At 38.8% G+C, this 15,864-nt stretch overlaps 1 protein-coding gene across 11 annotated transcripts in view; it reads right to left on the bottom strand.

Moving 5' to 3' along the window:
* cald1 (caldesmon 1) overlaps positions 1-15,864 on the bottom strand; it is a 173,356-nt gene that overhangs the window by 3,852 nt on the left and 153,640 nt on the right. For 6 of the 11 annotated variants that reach the window (XM_008110500.3, XM_062983123.1, XM_062983125.1 and 3 more), the window contains 9 exons: positions 12,397-12,557; positions 10,426-10,678; positions 9,804-9,944; positions 3,267-3,310; positions 2,952-3,030; positions 2,116-2,253; positions 1,160-1,252; positions 589-669; positions 429-462 (listed from right to left, as the gene is read on the bottom strand). In XM_008110500.3, the coding sequence (XP_008108707.2) occupies positions 429-462; positions 589-669; positions 1,160-1,252; positions 2,116-2,253; positions 2,952-3,030; positions 3,267-3,310; positions 9,804-9,944; positions 10,426-10,678; positions 12,397-12,557 (1,024 nt within the window). The remainder of the gene's footprint in view (positions 1-428; positions 463-588; positions 670-1,159; positions 1,253-2,115; positions 2,254-2,951; positions 3,031-3,266; positions 3,311-9,803; positions 9,945-10,425; positions 10,679-12,396; positions 12,558-15,864) is intronic. The other 5 variants (XM_062983122.1, XM_062983127.1, XM_062983124.1 and 2 more) reach the window with 1 other exon arrangement.

Raw genomic sequence — 15,864 nt, 5'->3', positions numbered from 1 at the left:
TGCCAACCTTTACACTAACAGCTGTTTCCGAGTCGTTGTGCAGCATAGTACAATGGAGAGATGGGACCTAAATACCCTGAAGACACCAGAACTCATTTGATCTTGGAAGCTAAGCAGGGTTAGGAGATGCAATACCAGATGCTGTGGGATATATTTCAGAAAAAGGAACTGGCAAAACCACCTCTGAGTATTTCTTGTCTAAAAAAAAAGCAAGGAAATCCATGAGGTCCCCATGAGTCAACAGGTGACTTGAAGGCAAGCACACATATTAGAGGAGGCTCTCAGTCTAGGGTAAGATATTGAACTTACATGAAAATTATTCTGAAATTATGAACTCTATCCCATGCCAAGAATACACTTTGTTTATGCCACCTCTTTAAGATAGTGACTATTGCCTTTATCCAGAACATCAAATTCGTTTCACTTACCATTGGTCTCTGACTTTTTCCCTGCTGCTGTTTCCTGTATCATAAAGAATGAAAATTATACACAAGTTAGTATAATATCAAATCCCAGGACACTTGAATAAACATAACAGAGCTAAATCACACTAAAAGTTCATTGAAAGTGGACCTATGTGATCATTACCTTTGTGGGAGAAGTGACCTTTTCAATCGATTGTTTCTCCCAGAGGTTGCGTTTGCTGGACACATCTCCAGGTCTTAAGTCCTGTTTGATGCAGAAAAACAGAAGCAAGAAGAATGTAATAGGAAAAAGGAACTAGCCAAGATCTGCATTCCTTACATACCAAAGACTTAATTCATATCCATAGTGGCTTGAGCCATTTAGCAAAATATTTTGTATGAATACATGTATGGTTTTGTACCAGGGTGGTAGGTTCAGCTTGGTAATGTCTATCAGTCCAGGAGTCTGTTCCCAACAATGGTCAGCTAGTGCTTTTGGACAATCCCCTCTCACTAGTTCCCTCCCATAATGTTTTAGAGTATAATTTCCATTGGCTCCAGTCAATAGGAGGGATATTGAGGATTGTAAAAAGAACGAACCTATAATGGCAAGTAGTGATAGCAGTGGAGGGGGAGCTACTGTCAAACCAAGGTGGGCTCCGTGCAAATGTTTTCTCAAAATGCCTTTTGAAATCTCATCCATGTTTTCTTCTGGAACTATTTGATAATCAGAGGAAACGGACCCAAATACTCACTGATGGTCTGGGAGCAGATTTGTTGTTCTCTGGTGTCTTGGTTAACCACTCGTTGATGCGACTAGAGACGCCAACCTTTAGTCCAGCTGTTTCCTGAAGAACATTTGTTTTACAACGTGAGTGTTAAAGGTGATTGAGGAGGAGTCAGCCAAAACTATAGCACCTTTGCTTTTGTTTCACAAATTTTGAGCTGTATCTCCTTTTATGATCTAAAGAATGCAATAATTGCACATTTTGCATTCACAGAAGATTTAATACACTGTATTCTCAATACATTGAAAGCCTACACCAAGAAAACAGTCAATTTACACAAGAATTTTCTCCGTTTTTGTGAACAATTTTCTCAAAACATTGTGAAATGATACAAACACTACACATATTGTACAAATAATTTTCTGTGTATACAGAACATATTCTTTGCACAACATACACTGCCTTCAGAGGGAAAATGTTGAGTTCAGCAAAAAATGAAAGGACTTTTGCACATACAAAAATTGTACATACAATTGTACATAAATCCTGATGTGAAAAATCAGCAAAAGCAGACTCAAAACCTTGTTTTCTTGCCACTAGAGAGAAAATAGTTGGCATTACTCATTTTGCATGTCAAGATGAAACAACTTAATATTTAAATCCTGTTCTATCTATCCTCTCAAAAGTACTGGAATGCAAGGTTAAACCATAGAGGCCTCATGCTTGTTCAGAGGCCTCCATTTTAATGTTAATCTAGACTAACAATAGTCGAATTTAGTCTAGACTTTGAGTCAAACAGATTTACTTCTCTTTTAACTCACCTTTTAATATTTGGTTCAATGGGTCAATACTAGGACTAACCAAGAGGATTACGGCCAAAGAAATCATACATGGTTCCACTGCATTTCAACCCCAAGACCTTGGTTTTGGCGTTATGAGGGTGAGGCCCCTGGAAAGCCAGGAGGGTGGCATGACAAAAGTACCTTATTGGGTGTTCCTGTGCCAGAGGGTGATGAGAACACATTGCCTTTTTCCCACATGCTCTTGATGTTACGGACTCCTTCTGCAGTAACTGGGAGATCAGAAGCACCAGGCTTGACAGCCTTTGTAGCTTTGTTTCCCTGTGGGAAAACAGCAAGAAGGCCAACTTAAGTACAGTTGCTTTGGTGTTCATTATTTTAGAACTGAGTGATTGTCCAGGAAATTTCACAAAATTGAGCAATGTGCCTTTCCACTTATATTCTTTCTGTCCTTTCCCCTTGTTCCAATATCCCTGACACACATTCTAGCATTTTGGTAGGCCTACTGGGCCATGACCTGGAGCATAACTCTATGAAGGAATCTCATCTCATCAACCTAAACACTTACTGCCCAGGGTGGGTGGAGGATGTAATAGATCTGGAATTGGAATCTGGTAGCCCTCTAGATTGGACTCCAACCCCCGTAATCTCTGATCATTATTCTTGCCAGTTGGGGCTGCTGGGAACTGAAGGCCCCCAGGCACCCCATATTCCTGCAATGGCAGCTGGCCCCCTTAAGTGGCATTGGTGCTTTCCCCCTTTCCAATGAATGGCCCTTGACGTATCCATGGGATATATCAAAAGTCATAATTTTGCCCCCAAAATCTGCTCTCGACTTCTGCATGAGGTCGATGTATACATGAATGTATACGATAGCACAGTTCAGATGTTTTAAAATCTATTGTTCTATATTACAGCTGAATCCAAGTTTAAAGTCAATTGGGTTAGAACTCTCAAGACCAGTTCCGGAGTTTCTTGTTTGTAGTAGCCAACTAGAAGAACCTGGGAAACAAACTCACCTCAATTGCACTGGTGTATTGTTCCAGCCTGCTATCTATCTTGGACACGACAGGGGATGTATGAGTGGGTTTCAAGCCACTATGTAAAAAAAATTAAAAAATTGGAATGACAGAGACTTGTTAGTTCCTTCTGTTGGACATTGAGGCCTAAATCCAACTGCTAGTCCCCACTACAGTAGACACAATGAATTAATCAAATTTATAAAGATTGACTAACCATCAGTTGATTCAACGAATCTATCCTAGTTGTGACTAACAACTGCATTTGACCTGAATATTTACACTACTTGTGCTCACACTGTAATGTTGTTTTACCTTTTCTGGGCAGATTTGTTCAAGAATTCGGCACGTTCTTCTATCTGGAAGGGGGAAAAGGGGGTAGGGGCAAAAGAAATGAGAAAAGAATCAGCCTGCAAAAGCAATAGAGTTCAATAGAAAGGTCAATGGTCTGTAAAGATGCAATAACTGAAACAACAGTATAATGCACAACATACAATGCCAAAACACAAAAAGGAAATAGTTCCAATCTATTGAGAAGTTTCACATTTGGTTAAAAACAAAATTTTCAAGAATGAGCCAGGGCTGCTGTAGAGTGTTTTAATTGTTTTAAGGGATTTTACTTGTTTACAGTGATTTTACCTGACTTTAAAAAAATAATTGTAGGTTTCATTCTATTTTTTACATTTTAAACTGCATTGATCTAATGTTGTGAATCGCTATGAGGTGACAATGAAAATGGCAGCCCTATGTCTCGTCCTCTGGTAATATTCACTGACACCAAAGTGGTCACAAGATGCCATCGCAATGAGTTTCCCCATCCTGCCATTTCAATTCACTGTAATCACCTTACAAGGACATGTTGCTCAAAAGAAAAAGAAAAAAGACTGCTACTGTTTTTGTCAGCAGATACACACTTTCAGTAACATCAAGTTCACATCAAACAGAGGTACTATGAAGACCCACGGCACACATCCTGACTTACTCAATGAACTATCTGGAAAGATCTTGTTCCCTTCAAGGCCCCTTTGAAACAAAAAGAATTTGGAGAATGCCAATCTAAAACTTGATTTACTTATTATTATGTTTATACTGTCCTCCAATCATCCCAGAGAAGCAAATTAAAATGTAAATTTGTTGTTAGTTGTCATCAAATCATCTTCAATTTATGATGACTCTACGAATGAGAGAAGTTAAAGAGCTTTGACTATTAATTATCTTTTTCAGATTTTGCAAACCAAAGCAGAGGCTTTCTTGATTATGTCTATCCATCTGTAATGCAGTCATCCTTTTTTTTCCTTCTCGCCTTCCATTTTGCTCAGCATTATTGTATTTGCTAACAAGTCATGCCATTCACATCTCATATCCAAAGTACGAGTTTAATCATTTTGCAAGGTTTAGGCTTGATTTGCTCTATAATTCATCAAAATTGTTAGTCCCAAATAGAGGGGTGGGGGTGGGGGGTCCTTAGGCTTCTTCCAAAACCAAATATTGCTTCATGATTTAGAATTATTCAGTGGCATAATTCCCAAAATCCAGTCCATAAACTGGTCCATCTGTAAACCATCAAGCTGCTAATTTGGATCAGGGTCCCAGAAAGCTATGCAAATATGATGGCACAAATATGGAACCAGTCTTGGAATAAAATCAGATAACTTCAAAAATATGGCCAAATACTTTACAGCCTAGTAGGGTCAGCATTTTGGCAGAAATTCTTTATTTCTGCTTATAGCCGCAAGATGGCAGCACAGTTCCAAGAGATAGATGAAAATTTCATTTTAAAATTAAAATATACCTAAATGGTCAAAATTCAGACATAGCAGAAACCAAAACAGACAGAGTTCTACTTAACACAAGTCATTCAATTCCCTCGCTCTTTTAAAACCCTTAAGAGACATTTTAAAATGCAACTATTTCAACATAGATGGTACTGTAATTCCAGGAAAGATAAGACATGCAAACCAATGGCTGCACCAGTGTGTAGATTGACTCATTTGAATCTGTGTGCATGCATTGGAAATCTATAGCCAATGAAAGAATGTACGCACACAAACCCTACACATGATTTACTAAATCCCATTTATAGTCTCTATTACAATAGTTCTATCAAATGACTTTGATATATCTCTGTGTCAATTCACCATTGGATCTACTCTAGCTGCAACTAAGCACCAGAGTTGTAGCCAATGATTTACATTCCTATTTCTTCTTACACTTCCTACAATGCGAGCCAATGACAAATCAGCAAGACAGAGGATCTTCGTTTTGCCATCTCTTTACTTGAAAAATTGACTCTTTGCAAATTCATCTACTAATCCAGTTGGCATCTCCCAAGCTAATGTGGTAACTGGGTATCTTCAGTACATCCAGTTGTACAATCCCTGTATGTCCTGATGCAGTTTTTAAATTTTAAAAAGCATAAAACTTGTTGACAGCAAGTATGTTTTTAAAGTATACATGTAAAGGCATTTTGAAAGAACCAATAGAGGTCAATACAGAACTGAGATGGAGAAGACTTGAAAACTGACACCCACTGGAAATGATGTCTGGAATTTACAATCACAGTTGCAAATGAATAACCTACGGTAGTTACGAATGATCCATCCAAAAACCACACATGCCCCACAGCTATCAAGCCTGGGAAGGAATGTTCCTACTTCTTTCAACCGAGAGAAAGGGGAAGGGAGAAATGATTCAGGACTTTATCACATCAGTCTGTTGTCTCATCGCAATCACATTGTTTAAGCTAACGGAAACAACCTGTTATTGGAATGCTCACTTTCAAACTTCACACAGTGTCTACACAGCCTCGCTTCCCAACTGTGTTTGTCTCACCTAGAACAATACATCTTTCAAATGTGGTCTCTTTCACAGTACATTTTGACAACACCTTCATTGCCACTGCCATAGCTCCATGCTATGGAAACAGAAGCAAAGACTTTCAGAGTTGGAATGAGCTAATTGAACCCCCCGCAATACAGCAGTTCACAACTATGGCACTCCTGAAAGATGCCCACCTAACCTTTCAAGACCTCCAAACAAGGTGAGTCCACCACCAACTTCAAAGACTGTCTATTCCATCACTGAATGGTTCTTACAGTAACACAAGTTCTTCTAAGGCTTAGGTGGAATTTCTTTTCTGGTAATCTTGTAAATCCTTGAATCTGTAGTTGAAGGAGACATTTCAAATTTTCTGCTGAAGAACTCTAGTGCCCCACCAAACTATAGTGCCAAAGCAGAAACAACAGCACCATTTTGAACTGTCCTCAACCTTCTGCTATACACATTATCAGAGCAAACCAAAAGAGGTCTCTACACAATAACCTGCCTAATATAAAGCTCAATCCCAGGATATACCTCTGTGGAGAATTGACACAGAGGTATAGCCAAAATTTGGGAAGGCAGAGGTCCATATGAAGGAGTCTTTTCAGTCATGGCACCACAAATTTGGGATGTTCTTCCCAAGAAGGCTTACCTTTTCAGCACTAAACAAAGACCAGGTACTTTCAGCTGGTGAATTTTATATAATGTACATTTTTATTTCTTTCTCCTGCTAGGAAGTTAGATTTTCTTTGTGCAGGTTTTTAATTGTATTTATTATTGTTTTAGATTTACCGTATATACTTGACTATAAGCCGACCTGAATATAAGCCGAGGCACCTTATTTTACCACAAAAAAACTGTGAAAACATTGACTCCAGTATAAGCTGAGGGTGGTAAATTTCAGAAATAAAAATAGATACCAATAAAATTACATTAATTGAGGCATCAGTAGGTTAAATGTTTTTGAATATTTACATAAAGCTCAAATTTAAGATAAGACTGTCCAACTCTGATCAAATCATTATTCTCATCTTCTTCAAGGTAAATGTGCTTATGTATCTTTTTAATAATAATAGAGTAAAATAATACATGTAATATTAATAATAAATACAGGAAAATAATACATGTAATAATAAACAGAGTAAAATAATAAATGCAATAATAATAATAAGATCACAGTGAAATAATAAATGTATTAATAATAATAAAACTAGAGTAAAATAAATGTAATAGTAGCAACAATAATAGAGAAAAATAATAAATGTAATAATACCAATAATAATAGAGAAAAATAATAAATGTAACAAATATTCTCGAGTATAAGCTGACCCAAATATAAGCCAACCAGGACCCTCACCCGAGTATAAGCCGAGGGGGGCTTTTTCAGTCTTAAAAAAAGGGCTGAAAAACTAGGCTTATACTCGAGTATATACAGTAATTTGTTATCAGAGGAGCAGAATAAAAGAAATCTAATAACTCAATTGAATATAACCCCCCCCCTCTTTTGGGGGTGGGGGCACATTGGACTGCCTGTGCAACCCAGTAGAGAGAAGGGGCCTTTAAAGGAACTGATCAAACCCAGGAGTAAGAAATCATGCATAATACTTAGAAACAGATGTCACCACACAAAACAAGCAACAGCACACTCACAACTAAAAATATTAAGGCACATACGGTAAACAGAATTACAAAATAGATCTGTAAAACAAGATAGAGAGGAGGGTGGTTAACGCCAATAGCCGAAACTGTTTTAAACTTCCTAAATTAGGAAGTGCTACTCCAAACATGCACTGTACTTACCATACCCTTTCTCTGAATTTTATGTCTCACTCAGTGTAAAATGATAGGGTGCAGACTATTAAAAAATGACAAAGCAGCTATAGTGTAAATGGTTCCATGCAACATATGGTGAACCTTATTTTGACTGCAAGCAATATATGGCCCATGCAATGGGAAGGAATCTGCTTTTAGAAATTGTAAGCACTGAAAAGCTGGAAAACAAAATAGTGGAGCACCTGACTTCCACCCACAAATTTCTAAGGAAACCAAAAGTCAATTCCAGATGTAGATTTGGCTGTGAGAAAGAAGAACTAAACAAGGCAGGGCAGGAGTTTTCATGCACTGGCAAGGAAATCCATAAATTACTACATTCATAAACTCTAGTGTTCTACTGCTGCCCTTCATAAACTCTTTAAATGGGTGGTGAGGTGGGTTTACACAGCTCTCCCTCAAGACTGAATCTAGGGAGTTATTGTTGGAACAAATCCTCTGCCATGTCACTCTATCTCTCCATCTAGCTCAGGGGCAGGAACTTGCAGGCCCTCCAGAAACAGCTGGATTACAACTCCTGGCATCCCTGATCACTAGGAAGGCTAGCAAGGCCACGTTTTCACCGTTGATATAACCTATTACTGTCCACTCACTGGCAGCAATTATCCATAGTTTCAGCCAGATGTCTTTTACATCATTTGCTACCTGTTCTGAATAGAAATATTAGAAAGTATTTGGAGCCTTCTGTACGCAGAGCACATGCTCTCATCCTTATTCCTTGCAAGCTTTAAACTAGCTACTTAAAGCAGGGTATTGACTATTAGTATTGGCACTTTTATGGTCTACAGCCCTCAGAATCCTCCAACCAATAAAGTCAATGGCTATACTGCTGCCATTCAGCAACCTTTTCAACCTCTGATTAGAAATATACATTTCCATGCCATTCAGTCTCTTTATGAGGCTTGTATGTCTTTACATCTACAGTAGAGTCTCACTTATCCTAGCATAAATGGGCCGGCAGAACCTTGGATAAGTGAATATCTTGGATAATAAGGAAGGATTAAGGAAAACATGAAATTAGGTTATGATTTTACAAATTAAGCACCAAAACATCATGTTATACAACAAATTTGACAGAAAAAGTAGTTCAATACACAATAATGTTATGTTGTAATTACTGTATTTACGAATTTAGCACCAAAATATCACGATATATTGAAAACATTGACTACAAAAATGCATTGGATAATCCAGAACCTTGGATAAGCGAGTCTTGGATAAGTGAGACTCTACTGTATTATCATAAATTCAGTAGACAAGACATAGTCTTTTACTTTTTGTATTTGTAGGTATGCCAGAAACAACAATAACAACAGCATGTCTTGATTAGCATACAGTTGTGAAAAATGGAACACAAACACACAAAAATGTAACAAATGTATTAATGGAGGGACAAGCAGTCACCCAAGAATAAAAGACATCACCATTAAAGCATATATTCAGATGTGTAGCGAGCATGACATACAAAAACCAGTCATAGATGCAATGTTGCAAAATGTCTGCAGGCAAGTTCTACTGTTTTACAACTTTTGTACAGCCCTTAGAAATTTTAACAATAGTAATAATCAATCATAGTAGAAGTAAATTAAATTTTAACTTGAAAAATGAAACGAGGATTTGCTTTTCCACCATATTTTCATTAAGACATAGTTTCTCTCAGTATTCTCTCCCATATTTGGTAACTTGGATTCAGGTTCCATACTGGAGTCATACGAGATGCCCCAAATTCCTTATCTCTTGAACTCTTGAAAGCAAGCACCAACTACCCTCTGAAGAAACCAACTGTTGAGCAGGCCTGTACTAAAGGCCCTTACTAAATGTCACATGATGGATTTCCCTCTGTGGCTAGTGTGGTATTGCTCTCATGTGTTCTCTGGTATGACTGTGATTTTTTAAATCCCATGATAGCTTGTCCTCCATCACAATATTTCCATGAAGTTTTCAGTTTCCATAAGATTTTGCAAGTATAATGAGATCTCACAAAAGACGCACCTTTTATGACACTTGAGGTGAGCTTCTTAGGCCTTCTGTGTCCCGTCCCAACCCCCCCTCCCCCCCGAGCTGGCATGGCAAGTGGGCGGAAACTGTGCTGGACTGCTCTGCGGCAAACCTGGGCAACCTTATTAAAACAATATGGCCACCTGGAATCAGATTAAGAACCCTTTCATGATCTTGTACCAGCTAATCTCAAAGGAGCATTACCTTGAGAGAAGATCCCTTAGGGGTGAAACATTTAAATGGCTTCTTTTCATCAGTCTGTGCTTCCTCTGGCATCTTCTGGCGCTTCTCCGCAGCTTCTGCCCTTCTCCTCTCAATTTCTTCCTTCAGCCGCCTCTTCTCTTCCTGTCAAGAGTCAGAATTCAAAGCGTCTCAGCTACCTGTTCAATACTTAGGTTCACCAAGTAGGCATAGGAGATAACTTGGAGAGCCACAGAGTTTGGCAACTTTAGCATCATGAATGGTTTAATACTTAATCGTGGACTCACTAAACTTGAAACTTGTTACATTTCAAAATGTCACTCAGAACAGCAGAAAAAAAATACTCAAAATGAATGAATGATACGAGAAATGGCAAAAACATTTACGCATTCAAAATTATGTATCCTAAATGTATTGCTCAAATGTTTAATGAATTAAAGTACCAAATTAATTATAATGAATTGTTTCCTTGTTCTACAGTAGTCAAAATTCACAATACTAAGGTAAACAGAGCAGTGACCCGATTCCGTTTGAAGTAGATCTCTAAGCTTACTTTGCATCACTAAATTCGTTCTGACATTTTCTGTTCTGAAAGCATTCAGGCACTACTTTTACATTCTGTTACCTCCTCCCGGGATTTTCGCTCTGCCTCGTCTTTCTTCCGTTTCTGCTCTTCTTCTTCCAGAATCTTCCGGCGCTCTTCACGCTTTTTCTTGAGCTCCTCCAGCTCCACAGCTGCTTCCTGCTGTTTCTGTTTCATCTTCTCAAACTCTTCATTCTCGTTTTCTCCTCGGCGACGGCGAAGCTCATCCACCCGCTTGCCAGCTTCCGGGTGGGACACCGGTTTGCTTTCTTCAGAATCTTTTAAGCCTGGGCGGCTGCAAAGCAATAAATAAAAATGTAGGAACTATTGTCCTGGCTTAGCAGAACATGCCTGAGCATGATGCAGAAAAGCCTTTAAGCCTGGACCTAAACTGGCCACAACTAACTTAAGCCCTGTTACTATAAGTATGATTATGCCTGGATCCAACCTATTGGCTAGAATCCTTTTCAGTGTCACACACATGTGCAAGTTGCCTTACACTGCACCTGGACTTTTTTGGCCATTGTACAACACACATATTCAGTTGACAGCTGGATAAGCAGAGTTGCAGAAGTACAACAACTTCACATGAACTTAAATCATATTGTTAGACCTAACTATGGTAGAGGTGTTCGATTTAACTAAATGTTGACTGACCATCCAACAGTTGGGCTGACTGGGCGTATTCTGGATGTGACTAACAACCAGAATTCTAGTCGTGCAATTGGACATTGTTAGATTTATCAGAGCCTTCAATTTTGATCACTAGAACATCAGGAACAGCCCCATGTAAATATGTGAGTGCATATTTTTTGTTTGAAATGTAAAACTATGATAAGAAGTATGATTTTAAGTTTGAGCATAAATTTATGCTCTATACACATGATGTAATCTTGGTCATTATATTTCTCTGTGTGTCTGTGAATGGAAACGATCCTAAAAATAAAGAATGGAGATGAAGAAACTGAAATATTTTTTCTACATTGTATGTATTGCTGTGTGTCTTGTCTAATTTTTATGATTACACATATTGGTATTTTAAAATGGTTTGCAAGCCACCTCCAGATTTTGCTGGGTGGAAAACATGAGCAACTAAAATTAAATACAGTAAATCAACCCAAATTCTTCTTGCCTCTCCTGATTCAGTCGCATTGCTGTTTAGTAAGGCTTGAACACACAAGGTCCAGGCTTGCAGAAATATGCAACTTTGGGATCACTTTTACAACCTGTGAGTGGCATTTACAATATCATCCCATCTACTGGAAATAGCCCCAGGGGAAATGAGGGAGAGATTAAAACAAAACAGATGACTAATCCAACAACTGGACATACTGAAGTGTTGATTTCATAAGGTTACATTGAAATGGGCCACAAACGTTTCTGGAAATATGAAATTGCTGTAATCTGGACCCATCAACAGGCTCCTGGGGCTTCCAATTTGATCCATCTGCTATCATTTCATCTCCAGCCTGCAGTTTTGCATTGTACAATCGGGAAACAAGACATTCCAGAGACCTCTTCAGCAAGGCAGAAGGTCATGGATAAGGAGACACCAATTACCATTCCAAGGTGATATCTGTTGCTATCCAGACAAGTGTTAGCCTGCCCTGAATCTGGAGCATTTCTTATAGCATTTATAACTAATTAAGTTATTCAATTGTTTTTGGAATAATATTATACTTAGGAGAATTATGCTGACCTCGCTAAACTGAACTCATATCTCCCATGCAATACAGTGGAAAATGAGAAAGATTATCTTTTTCAGAAGTCTAACTATGGCCTTGTTTCAAGAAGGAAACCTTTGAGCATTTCTAATGAGAATGAATAGTTAACTCTGCATTGGCTTTATGCTCACATTGCAGACCGATCGAGGCAGGAGACATGTAAGTCTTCCATGTAAAAAGCTATCCTTGGACTTTCTTATGGCACAGTCTGTCTTGCAACAACAGAGACCCATAAAAGGAAACATCAGGGCAAAGTATAAACACTCTACCATGTCTGTGTATATCTTACCTAAAAGCATTCTCTGTATGCTTAAGTTTGTGAGCAGGAGGTTCTGGGAAACGTTCCCCGTTCTGTGGCTTCGAATCAGGAATTCCCTTCTTGCGATCCCAGGCAGGTTTAGTGTCCTCCTTGGGAGCTTTGTCTCTGTTGAATTTACTGTCTTTTATCTGCTAGAGAGGTATTGCAGAAAAGGAACAAGTTATATCCAAACACTTCACCTTCTGTGGTCAGCAGGCCACCAATGACAAACAACATTCTGCAAATTCTTTTCAACCTACAAGCAAAGGGAATAACAACCTTTTTCACTCTGTACCTTCCTTCTATTTCATGCTGATTCACTGAGGATTGGAGCTTATGGACAGAATGAAAGGCCAAACACTCATGTACATTGTCACAATGTTAACCTCTTCTGCAAGTCGAACACAATTCCACTGTAATGTGTAGTAAGGTATTTACAAAAACCAATTTCTTTCCCAAGATTCCTATGCGTAGTATCTTGGAAAAGAAATGCCACTCCCCTTACTCTGTACCCTACTAAAAGGTTGAAGTTAGGAGGAAAATTTCACTCTCATCTTGGTAAAACTTTTCATCTACATGTGCAACTGATGGTACTCATATCAATCGAAAGATGAATCTACTCCAGACTTTAGGAAGAATTTCAAGGGGCTATCCAAAGTGCTGAACTCATTTCGGAGACGTTTCAGCACCTCAGATATACTCTTTACAGTGTGACTTTTTGTGTATGATGTCAATGGATTGGTTCATTTGAGGGAAGAACATTTGTGTTTTTCTTCAGTGCCATTACAAATTTGGTTTTAAACCGGGGGGGGGGGGGGGTTGCTACTGCTTTAATGGACGTTTTTCATGGGAATAATCTTTCCTACAGACCAAAATATATTTTTGAACATTTTACTCTGCACTGTTCCAATTAACATCTAGGCATGACTTAACCTGTCAGAAAATCATTGCTATCAGGATCATATGCTAATGCCAGAGTTCTTAAAAAGTTTGTTGGGACTGGAAAGCAAAGATAAATGTCCAAAGATGTTGCAACTGAGCTAAAATGTACCAGACCAAAATCTTTAAGGAAAGAGGAATTCAGACCCACCCAACTGGTCTTCACAAGTGGAGAAAGAGTTAAGCACCACTCCTCCCAGTACCTCCACTGCCTTCCTAACTGCAATAAACACTGGGGAAGGAAGCTAAACCTACATATTTTCAACGATAGAAATGAACAGCAAGACAAGTTATTTAAAAGTATTTGAATAATGCACTAATTAGGATTGAAAGGCAGCCATTTAATCAACAAGGAACATCTTAATGAGTTTACTCATGCAGGGACATGGGAGAAGCCTCCCACAAAGATGGTAAAACATAAAAAAAAACTCCGGGTGTCCCCTGGGCAACGTCCTTGCAGATGGCCAATTCTCTCACTCCAGAAGCAACTCCGGTTGCTCCTGGGCATGAAAAAAAAAGAGTTTACTCAAAGACCTATTTAAAAAAATGCTTAACAAACAATATGTGAATCTTTCCAAATCCCTTGAATCTAGAATCTCGATTTAAATAGAAATTTTTTCAAGGACAGTTGTGGGACCGAGATATTTTAAACTAATGGCTTATCTTCTGGTAAACATGAATGCCTTTTACAAAGGCGGGAGGGGAAGACTCTGAAAATAAAAAAAAGAAAAGAATAACCCTGCTTTTCACGCAGCATGTCTCGCCAAAGTGGAAGCAGGAAATACCACAAATATCATGTCATGAGAAAGCTTGCTTTAGTACGAACTTTGCAGGCCAATGCTGCACACCCAGAAACTTAAGGTAGTCCAGAGAATGAAGCAGATTCTATGGCGGAACTGAAAACAGAACTGAAAGCCAGATTCACATGAAATGAACTGTCATCCTGCTTTTCTCAGTTTGCTCTTTTTCGCAAGAACAGCCAAGATCATCCTCTGACTAGCAGAAATGGGCCATATTCCCTTTCTTATTTAACAACAGACATGGACCAAAATATAGACATTTCTGAAGGGTGTGAAAAGATTCTCATCTTAGACTGTCTAAATTATTTTGAGGTGACAGCCTCATTGGTGGATGCATTTTACATGCCAAGGATCCCAGCTTCAGAGAAAGTGAATCTACTGATTCATACTCTCAAGTCATCTGAACCCAGCACCAGTGTTTGAAAATGGACTATAACTGCCAGAATCCTCAGCCATTGCAGCCACTCTGTCTAGCTCTCTGTACTAACATTTTGTGATAGACACAGCTCTCCAGGATCTCAGACACTTCTATATTGCCTATGAATCTTGTATCCATGGGTCCGCTATATGCAATTTCATTTACCCCATTCCCAAAAATACGTTCTCTATAGGCATTTTCTAGGTATTCTAGCACAATTTCATTGCATGCCTCTGCTGGAAAGTGACCAGGAAAGGCCCAAGTTTTGGCATTTCTACGTTTCTGGACTACAGTTTTCAGAATTCCTTAGCCCAATGCTTCTCAAACTGTGCTCCTCCACGTGTTTTGGAATTCAACTCCCAGAAATCCCAGCCAGCTTACCAGCTGTTAGGAATTGTAGGAGCTGAAGTTCAAAACATCTGGAGGAGCACAGTTTGAGAAACACTGCCTTAGACAGCATGGCAAGGAATGACATCTTCCTGCCAATTAGTGGACCAGGAGACCTGTCTAAGGCACGACTTAGACAATAAGTTGTTTTGGACTATAGTTCCTAAGTTCTGATATAAAGTGTGGTCATAAGATCCAAAAATAAATGCAAGATACACTGCATAAGTAAGATCTTAGTAACACACTATTATTGTGACACCCTCATAAATGCAAGCTCAGTTTCAACAGCTTCCCATTTTATATCTGTAACCGTGTCTATATGTTCTTATGAGATGTTTTTATGGTGTTATTATGGAGAGCGCGGATGAGCTCCCTCTATCAGCTCCAGCTCCATGCGGGGACATGAGAGAAGCCTCCCACAAAGATGGTAAAACATCAAAACATCCGGGCGTCCCCTGGGCAACGTCCTTGCAGACGGCCAATTCTCTCACTCCAGCAGCAACTCCGGTTGCTCCTGACACACACAAAAAAAGAACATCATATGAAAATACTCTTAAAAATCAGAACATGTAAATGTTAATTTTTGAACTAAAACTCCCAGAGTGCCCAACCAGCATGGGAAGGTAATGCAGGAGAGAAATTCTCTACAAAATACGATACATAAGAGCAGTTGGAGAGTATTTACTCTATTTACCTATGATTTTCACTGAATTAGGTGCATGAGTAACAAAGGGGGTAAATAAATGGGTTTTCCCATGCCCACAGGGGAAAACATCTGCAACTATCCCTGTACCATGAGAACCAGGCCCCATATTCCTTACTTACCATACAGTTGAACACCATGGCACCAGCTCCTGTGTTTATAGCAGAAATGCAATGCATCATGTTTTGTAAATCTTTCTGTTACAGACAACT

This window comes from Anolis carolinensis, chromosome 5 (genome assembly GCF_035594765.1).
Source record: "Anolis carolinensis isolate JA03-04 chromosome 5, rAnoCar3.1.pri, whole genome shotgun sequence".
Lineage (NCBI taxonomy): Eukaryota > Metazoa > Chordata > Lepidosauria > Squamata > Dactyloidae > Anolis > Anolis carolinensis.
The sequence above is the reverse complement of the archived record's forward strand: the minus strand, read 5'-3'. Positions and strand labels throughout refer to the sequence as shown.